This window comes from Ylistrum balloti, unplaced genomic scaffold (assembly GCF_031769215.1).
Source record: "Ylistrum balloti isolate Yb309-2 unplaced genomic scaffold, AGI_CSIRO_Ybal_v1 Utg370252, whole genome shotgun sequence".
Classification (NCBI taxonomy): Eukaryota; Metazoa; Mollusca; class Bivalvia; order Pectinida; family Pectinidae; genus Ylistrum; species Ylistrum balloti.
Window position 1 is genome coordinate 400,180 of NW_026782201.1, and position 10,755 is coordinate 410,934.

Below are 10,755 nucleotides of genomic sequence, written 5' to 3' on the forward strand. Positions count from 1 at the left end.
AACTGGGTCTGGCAGATGTGAACAAGATGTAATTGAGTCTAACTGGGTCTGGCAGATGTGAACAAGGTGTAATTGAGTCTAACTGGGTCTGGCAGATGTGAATTTCAGTCTGTAGCTGTGAGCAGAGTGTAATTGAATCTGATTGCTGTGAACAGAGTGTAATTGAATCTGGTTGCTGTGAGCAGAGTGTAATTGAATCTGGTTGCTGTGAGCAGAGTGTAATTGAATCTGGTTGCTGTGAGCAGAGTGTAATTGAATCTGGTTGCTATGAGCAGAGTGTAATTGAATCTGGTTGCTATGAGCAGAGTGTAATTGAATCTGGTTGCTGTGAGCAGAGTGTAATTGAATCTGGTTGCTGTGAGCAGAGTGTAATTGAATCTGGTTGCTGTGAGGAGAGTGTAATTGAATCTGGTTGCTGTGAGCAGAGTGTAATTGAATCTGGTTGCTGTGAGCAGAGTGTAATTGAATCTGGTTGCTGTGAACAGAGTGTAATTGAATCTGGTTGCTATGAGCAGAGTGTAATTGAATCTGGTTGCTGTGAGCAGAGTGTAATTGAATCTGGTTGCTGTGAGCAGAGTGTAATTGAATCTGGTTGCTATGAGCAGGGTGTAATTGAATCTGGTTGCTATGAGCAGGGTGTAATTGAATCTGGTTGCTGTGAGCAGAGTGTAATTGAATCTGGTTGCTGTGAGCAGAGTGTAATTGAATCTGGTTGCTATGAGCAGAGTGTAATTGAATCTGGTTGCTATGAGCAGAGTGTAATTGAATCTGGTTGCTGTGAGCAGAGTGTAATTGAATCTGGTTGCTGTGAGCAGAGTGTAATTGAATCTGGTTGCTATGAGCAGAGTGTAATTGAATCTGGTTGCTGTGAACAGAGTGTAATTGAATCTGGTTGCTGTGAGCAGAGTGTAATTGAATCTGGTTGCTGTGAACAGAGTGTAATTGAATCTGGTTGCTGTGAACAGAGTGTAATTGAATCTGGTTGCTGTGAACAGAGTGTAATTGAATCTGGTTGCTGTGAACAGAGTGTAATTGAATCTGGTTGCTGTGAGCAGAGTGTAATTGAATCTGGTTGCTGTGAGCAGAGTGTAATTGAATCTGGTTGCTGTGAACAGAGTGTAATTGAATCTGGTTGCTATGAGCAGAGTGTAATTGAATCTGGTTGCTGTGAGCAGAGTGTAATTGAATCTGGTTGCTGTGAGCAGAGTGTAATTGAATCTGGTTGCTGTGAGCAGAGTGTAATTGAATCTGGTTGCTGTGAACAGAGTGTAATTGAATCTGGTTGCTGTGAGCAGAGTGTAATTGAATCTGGTTGCTGTGAGCAGAGTGTAGTACTGCCTGGTTGCTGTGAACAAGGTATAGCAGAGTCTGAATGGTGTTAACAAACAGGGAATAGTTGAGTCCAACAAGTTTGAACAGGATGTATTTTTTCCTGGCTGGTGTGAGTAGTGTGTAATTGAGCCTAGGTGAGTGTTTACCATACAGTAAATATGTTGATATTCTCTTTGAACACTTCTTGTATTAAGTTTTTAATTAGCTCAATTATCATTCACCTGTGTTCTGGGGTAGACAGCTATCTACCACACCTTCGGAGATTTAAGCCCAGTGTACCAGTCACCAGCATCAGTAATAAGCCTTTGATAAAGTAACTGATGGATTAATAACCAGGTTAGGGATAATTTCTGATTGATAGGCGTATGTACAGTAATCCAGCTTGCTGGTGATACCTGTTATTATCATACAAGTACAAGTGCCCAATTTAGTGATGAAACACTTGCAAATTTTGATCAATAAACTTCCTAAGATAAAAGATTCTCGATACAAAATTATATTACAGTGACTCAATTGATTTCTATATTACCTCACCTAATTATAATATATACATTTAGATAGGTAAATAATCATGTCACTAGCTTATACTCTGTCGTTTGGGTGGTCGGGTGGCGCAGTGGTAACACATTCGCCTTTCACCTAGCGGACCGGGGTTTGATTCCCGGAACCATGTGGGTTTTCCCTGGGTACTCCGGTTTCCTCCCACAATAAGACCCCTCACACGCTTACATCCGGGCCAAAAAGAGTGATTAGTATAAGTTGACAACTTGTTTCGCAAAAGTTAATATTATATTATACTCTGTCGTTTGGTAAAATTCTTTTATAAATCTCTTAGGGAATTAAAAGTCATGCAAGATCCTTGACTATTATAGATATAAAATTTGTTACAAGGGCAGTGATAGGGTAGTGAAGGTAGAACATTGCCCAATACAACCTCAGGTGATTATCCAAGGTGTACAAATACTTCCTTCCCATTGTGGTTTGTATTTCTCAGAAAATACAGAAATGGTCTGGTCTGTGTTGTCCTGATTGCATCCCTGGACAAAACACTTTATCCAGGTTACTATTGATGGTATGTAATGGACCTCTCACATGTTTTTCCGTGAGGTAGTCATCAGATACTACTTGCAGACCCTGCCTCAAAATGATCCTGGCTGTTGACTCGGCAATAAACACAGCCAAGGTAAAGCAATAAGCTTGTGTTACGGCATGTTACTGATGAATATGTCTGCTCTGTATATATTACAATATATATTTTATATGGTGCACTATACATGGTCATTACTTCGTTGTCAGCTTCGTGGATAAGTTTTCTCTTAAATTAGCAGAATGACAAACTTAGTTACTGTGTATGTATTTATAGGAATATGATGCAGTATTTACTGTCCCCTGTATCTATATAGCAATTATTCTGGATGTACATATTCATTATTAGGATGACTTTGATATAGTAATAATGCAAGACAATTTGATTGTGATAAATTAATCAGCTTTACAAAGTTATCATTACTTTTGAATTTTCAGCTTATCAAGTCTGAACTCTATGTATCCTAAAACTATGTAATGGTTATCTTCTGTGTTCATGTTTACGCAAGACTTACGTAATTCAAGCTAACTAATTCCGGGTCTGGTTGATGAAACTGACACTCGGCTCTCTTTGATCTTGTCTATAGTATTGACTTACACAATAGCAAGAGAAATGTTTTCTTGTATTTTACTCATTCATCAATAATGTACTGTTGTAGAGGAAAATAACTGCCATCCTTTATCATAGATGTCTTTTGTTTTGTTCTTTATTGGGGAAATCAAAAGAATGAACATACTGGTTGATTTGTCACTGAGGTTGATCAGCCAGATCAATAGAGACCATCCATCAGTGGATCTCTGACCACTTTCCAGTCTGGGCGGGTTGATCATGGTGACCCAGCCATGTAAGTAAATGGGAAGCCTGATTTGTTGCCTTTCAGGAAAACTTTTGATCAAAGTATATTTTTCTCTTCAATTTTCTTATTCAATAAGCTGTAGACAAGTTCACCACAGCAGTCTTCATCTTATAAACACTAACTGTTCCCCTCGTTTACAGGACAGTGATCAAAGACCTGTCTAGTCAAAGCAGCCAATTTCTGTGGGGGAATTGGAGCAACCATTCACTGTTGACAAGACTTACGAATTTAATATCTAGAGTGAAATATTGTTAAAGAAAATATTTCATTTGCTATGATTACTAAACAATGGAGATTGTGTGTTTGATGTGTCAGAGTAGACCTGAAGGTCCTAGTAACACACAAGACACAGCCTACCAGTGTCACTGCTATACAACAATTCCAACATGGATTGATTTCAGCTGATACAGTATCTCTGGTTGTCAACGTCAGAGTTAATGAGCAAGACATAAATGCACATTTTTATTATACAGCAAAATGGTAAAGAGCATAGAATATTTTTGTCTGTAGATGTATATGTGGTCATCAGTACATACATTCAGCCATATTATAGTACCAAGGCTTGTGTAAAAGATTCTGTAAATACCCTGAGATATTTGGTATACATTCAGTCATGTTTCTGCCTGAGATGTTTTGAATATTCAGTATATTTCTGGTTTTTACTTTAAGATTAAAAATCAATTTGAAAGACTGAGAATGAATTGATTTTTATTTGTTTTTTCTGTTAAACAGGAAATAACACCTATATTAATTGATCTTCCCTAGTAACCTGAAATTCAAGCCTTATGCGGGACATTATTTCCCTTTTGTTTGGATTATTGATATTGAATAAGAATATTCTTATGTTCATGTATTCGCTATGGTATTGAGCTAGGATCAGGTGGAGTTGACATATCTTCCTTATGGCTGTTGGACTGCGATCAGGTTTACCCACCATACCACTTTCACACAAACATTCTAAATCAGCAATTCATGTATTCATATTGTGTTTTCTTGTCTGGTGATCAAAAACAATCTTCTCAACAGTTAAATGTCCAACAAAGCTTCGAAAACTAGATATTTGACCTTGACTAGACTTGTATGACCTTGAATAGCTTTCGGTGACCTCACTCATGCCTTTAGGGGCGGGAGCTTAACATGAATTGCCTTAAAAAGGTATCTAATTATTGCTTTGTTAGCAATTTCAACAACTTCACATATGTAACAGACAAGTTAGGGTGATTAGTCTCATGATTAAAAAGGTGTTCAGGTACAATAAAGCTTGGTCTTCAATAAAACCAGTTACACACAGTCTTTAATGAAACCCAGGTAAAGTTGCTAATAAAACCCAGGTAAAGACGCTAATAAAACTCAGGTAAAGGCTTTATAAAAACTGCTAATAAAAACCAGGTAAAGTCACTAATAAAACCCAGGTAAAGTCGCTAATAAAACCCAGGTAAAGTTGCTAATAAAACCCAGGTAAAGTCACTAATAAAACCCAGGTAAAGTTGCTAATAAAACCCATGTAAAGTTGCGAATAAAACCCAGGTAAAGTTGCTAATAAAACCCAGGTAAAGTCACTTATAAAACCCAGGTAAAGTCGCTAATAAAACCCAGGTAAAGTTGCGAATAAAACCCAGGTAAAGTCTCTAATAAAACTCAGGTAAAGTCGCTAATGAAACCCAGGTAAAGTTGCTAATAAAAACCAGGTAAAGGCTTTATTAAAACCCAGGTAAAGTCTGTAATAACACTCAGGGAAAATCTTTAAGAACACCCAGGTAAAGTCTTGTAAAAACTCTTGTAAAACTTTTTGTACAAATTCAGGTAGAATCTTTTGGACAAACTCAGATGAAGTCTTTAATACAAATTAAAGTAAAGTCTTTGTTATTAACTCAGACTAAGTCCTTGATACAAACTAATGTAGTCTCTGATACAAACTCAGATAACATCTTTTATACAAACTCAGATAACATCTTTGATACAAACTAAAGTCTTCTTGGATACAACTTCAGCACACAACATTCAATTGTACTTGTGTTTTCTGTTAAAAGCTTTGTATTTCCTACATGTATTATCCAAATATCAAAATGATATCACCTCTTAGATGATATTTCTGTGCAGCACATTTAAACGTACCTCAAATCACAGGTTTACATAATGAGACAGGAGTATGTGTAGCCCACAAGAAAGGGAATAATGGCCGTCACTAGAGCTATTGTCTGTATTTATTTGTCTATTATTACACAGTCACAGCTCCAACCAGTGACACATGGAGTTAAAATCTACAAGTCCTAATTGAAATGAGCCATGTAGGGTATTTTCTTTTTATTTCCTTGATAAAACATGTTGAAAACAAGATAAGGGTTGATGGCCAGCTGTTGTAAACGTCCTGCGTTCAAGTTACACACTGATACAGAAACACTGCCCCTACATTAACCTACCGATACATGTACATGATTGGCTTTATCTCGCTAACTATTGAAATTTTAGCAGTTATTCAACACAAAAAAAATTTTATTTTTAAAGTCTGCATTAATATATCAATGCTGGATGAAAATGAGTAAAGATGGAACATGTCCTGTTGGTGACATGCCTGATGTGGGTGTATAACCACTGTTATTCTGATCACCAATCAGCTAAGCCTAGTGCTTTTTGTCCTTTGAAGATGATCTCTGTTCCAAATTAAACCACATGTGTTCCAGCAACATCGAACATGAATGACAAGTAGTGTAATTTATATGATAATGTAATTATCATTTAATGTAGAATTTGCAAATGAAGAAATTGATGGTTTAATATTTCAAAAGACCGTCATATGAATAATTCCTGCAATAAAAAGGCATATTTGAGTTGTGCAAATATCTTTTTTTAAGATTCTAAATTTTGTTGAATGTTGATAAGGCAATTTGGAAAGAATTAGGGAAGGGTTCAATTTCTTTACTTTGAATTTGAAAAGAGCTGCATACATTAACTAGGCTGGTGACTTGATTAAAACAGAGACCTTTGACTGTGTTTGACTCAATACATTTGTACAGAATTCACTTGTTTCCCCTGTGGGTAGAAGTACATGTGCACAGCTTTCTGACAGGAAGATTGATCACATCGAGCTGTTTTCTTTGGTGAACGTTTCTTTTATTTTATTTTGCTTCTGAAGAGAAAAAAAAAACCCAGAGGTTAACCTATAACCTTAGGGTAAGCGGACAACATCAGTCAATAGAATTCTATCTTTTATCAGAAAATGTTCCCAGATATGTAAAATGGAAAAAGAATGTAATTGCATGACAGTTCTCATCTTATATTTATATTTTTTTTTTGGGGGGGGGGGGAATAGAAAAATAATTAAAGTGATAGAAGTGAAACATTGAAGTAGATCTAATTGGTTGTGTTTGTATTAGGTTGTGTTATACTGACATGTTTAGATATTTAAATAATAATGATGTACCACTGGTAATTAGTCTACACTTGATGTTAGTGTGTCCTCTCCCATGACAGGGTGGTGAAGGCTCCCTGTCTTCTGGTCCCTAATTCTACATCAAAGGCTCTCCACACACTCTAATGGGCTCAAGTGTGGTGCTAATAGACCGCGGCCCTTTGTACACCTGTCAAGACATTTCTTTTAGGTATTGACTATATATCTTATCTGCATCTGAAGGATTTTTCTTGTCTGTGTGTAGGACTGTATACCATTACACTGACTTACCAGACACTGTAGGACACAGCTGTAAGGCCCCTATCAACAGATGGTCTCTGTAACATTTCTTATCCTTGTCCGTTCCTATTCCCTATGGTAGATAGATATCCTGTCTTATTCCAAGTAAAATTCTTTGTGGTGTTGGGTCAGATCATTTTGTTAAGACATAAGAACTGTACCTGTAGCCCCCATTTGTATGATCGTGAGAGGCAAGTGATCGTGAGATCTTTTCCTCAACGTTGTCATAGTAACACTATATACAAGTTTCAGTTCTGTACAATTGCATGGAGGCATATACCAACATATTGACGCCTCAATTAAACATACATATTCAATGCAGGCGCTCACCTTACATACATAGGATGGTCAGCCTTAAATTACTATCTTTGTGGTTAGGATGTTTAGCAATATAAAACCAAACCAAACATCCTGACTGTTTGAATATTTTAATGTTTTCTCAACCGTTTCTAGTTTATGTTGACATGTACTTTCCAGCAGATATTCATGTCAATCAGTGGCACAAAACATCAAACTTAGGAGCCTGTTAAGTGGCATAGGTCTCTCCGATATTTTTCATCAGGATACATGTATGTTTACCAATAAATCTTACTGAATGTCTCCTGAAGTCTCCACACAATGGGAACACAGTGTATTGGTGTTACTGACTTTTTGTGTGAGGAATAATCCTTTACCATTGGCTGTAATATAATGATAACATTCTGCAAGAAGGCAGAGATTAGAGAATAATGCATTCAAGTTGAGTTTTATTAAGAAATCATGGCCGATATTTACATAAACATGAAAGGAAACAAGCATGTACAATAATCTGCAGATTTATGATAAAATACCCACAATCCTGCTCACAGTTATCATTATTGGTTCCAATGAAAATGAGTTCAAGGTCATTATGATTCATATGAAGGTCACTGTGACTCACAAGAAATTTGATCAATGTTGCTGAGCCTATCAGTGTAAGCATTATCCCTCATCACAAGCTGTCTTTATATTAAATAACCACATCCACACAAATTATTTCATTTCGTTTATATTCATGGAGTATTACATTGATTTCTTTTGTTTGTTTAACAGTTGGAGAAAATAACGAGTGAATCATCAACAGAGTGGTACTAACTCCCGGGACGGATCAGCTGTTTTATCACCTACAATGTAATTAAGGTCATGCTGTATAATTGTTATGATTTTTATATAAAACTAAGTAATAACATTTATATTGTATCTTGTTTTCTTTGCTGTTATAAGTTATTTAATTTTCATTTATTAAAGTCAAATTGTCTTCTTTGAGATAATTAGCTCAGCAGTTATAAAAATTTAATATAAATACAATGGTGTGTAAATAATAGTGCAAAATATACAATCACTTTATACAGACTGTTACAGGTATACAATCAGCTGATCCAGATATACAATCACTTTATACAGACTGTTACAGGTATAGAATCAGCTGATCAAGATATACAATCACTTTATACAGACTGTTACAGGTATAGAATCAGCTGATTCACTGGTCCAGATATACAATCACTTTATACAGACTGTTACAGGTATAGAATCAGCTGATTCACTGGTCCAGATATACAATCACTTTATACAGACTGTTACAGGTATAGAATCAGCTGATTCACTGGTCCAGATATACAATCACTTTATACAGACTGTTACAGGTATAGAATCAGCTGATCCAGATATACAATCACTTTATACAGACTGTTACAGATATAGAATAAGCTGATTCACTGGTCCAGATATACAATCACTTTATACAGACTGTTACAGGTATAGAATCAGCTGATTCACTGGTCCAGATATACAATCACTTTATACAGACTGTTACAGGTATAGAATAAGCTGATTCACTGGTCCAGATATACAATCACTTTATACAGACTGTTACAGGTATAGAATAAGCTGATCCAGATATACGATCACTTTATACAGACTGTTACAGGTATAGAATCAGCTGATCCAGATATACAATCACTTTATACAGACTGTTACAGATATAGAATAAGCTGATTCACTGGTCCAGATATACAATTACTTTATACAGACTGTTACAGGTATAGAATCAGCTGATCCAGATATACAATCACTTTATACAGACTGTTACAGGTATAGAATCAGCTGATCCAGATATACGATCACTTTATACAGACTGTTACAGGTATAGAATCAGCTGATCAAGATATACAATCACTTTATACAGACTGTTACAGGTATAGAATCAGCTGATCCAGATATACAATCACTTTATACAGACTGTTACAGATATAGAATAAGCTGATTCACTGGTCCAGATATACAATCACTTTATACAGACTGTTACAGGTATAGAATCAGCTGATCCAGATATACGATCACTTTATACAGACTGTTACAGGTATAGAATCAGCTGATCCAGATATACAATCACTTTACACAGACTGTTACAGGTATAGAATCAGCTGATTCACTGGTCCAGATATACAATCACTTTATACAGACTGTTACAGGTATAGAATAAGCTGATTCACTGGTCCAGATATACAATCACTTTATACAGACTGTTACAGATATAGAATCAGCTGATCCAGATATACAATCACTTTATACAGACTGTTACAGGTATAGAATAAGCTGATCCAGATATACAATCACTTTATACAGACTGTTACAGGTATAGAATCAGCTGATCCAGATATACAATCACTTTATACAGACTGTTACAGGTATAGAATCAGCTGATCCAGATATACAATCACTTTATACAGACTGTTACAGGTATAGAATAAGCTGATCCAGATATACAATCACTTTATACAGACTGTTACAGGTATAGAATCAGCTGATCCAGATATACAATCACTTTATACAGACTGTTACAGGTATAGAATCAGCTGATCCAGATATACAATCACTTTATACAGACTGTTACAGGTATAGAATCAGCTGATCCAGATATACAATCACTTTATACAGACTGTTACAGGTATAGAATCAGCTGATCCAGATATACAATCACTTTATATACAGACTGTTACAGGTATAGAATCAGCTGATCCAGATATACAATCACTTTATACAGACTGTTACAGGTATAGAATCAGCTGATCCAGATATACAATCACTTTATACAGACTGTTACAGGTATAGAATAAGCTGATCCAGATATACAATCACTTTATACAGACTGTTACAGGTATAGAATCAGCTGATCCAGATATACAATCACTTTATACAGACTGTTACAGGTATAGAATAAGCTGATTCACTGGTCCAGATATACAATCACTTTATACAGACTGTTACAGGTATAGAATAAGCTGATTCACTGGTCCAGATATACAATCACTTTATACAGACTGTTACAGGTATAGAATAAGCTGATCCAGATATACAATCACTTTATACAGACTGTTACAGGTATAGAATAAGCTGATCCAGATATACAATCACTTTATACAGACTGTTACAGGTATAGAATCAGCTGATCCAGATATACAATCACTTTATACAGACTGTTACAGGTATAGAATAAGCTGATTCACTGATCCAGATATACAATTACTTTATACAGACTGTTACAGATATAGAATAAGCTGATTCACTGATCCAGATATACAATTACTTTATACAGACTGTTACAGGTATAGAATCAGCTGATCCAGATATACAATCACTTTATACAGACTGTTACAGGTATAGAATCAGCTGATCCAGATATACAATCACTTTATACAGACTGTTACAGGTATAGAATCAGCTGATCCAGATATACAATCACTTTATACAGACTGTTACAGGTATAGAATC

The 10,755-nt window shown here is 35.8% G+C and overlaps 1 protein-coding gene across 1 annotated transcript in view; it reads left to right on the forward strand.

The window, feature by feature from the left end:
* LOC132552512 (notchless protein homolog 1-like) overlaps positions 1-8,174 on the forward strand; it is a 92,999-nt gene extending 84,825 nt beyond the window's left edge. The window contains exon 14 of the mRNA XM_060216695.1: positions 8,035-8,174. Within this exon, the coding sequence (XP_060072678.1) occupies positions 8,035-8,047 (13 nt within the window). The 3' untranslated portion in view covers positions 8,048-8,174. The remainder of the gene's footprint in view (positions 1-8,034) is intronic.
* Positions 8,175-10,755: the final 2,581 nt, after the last annotated feature.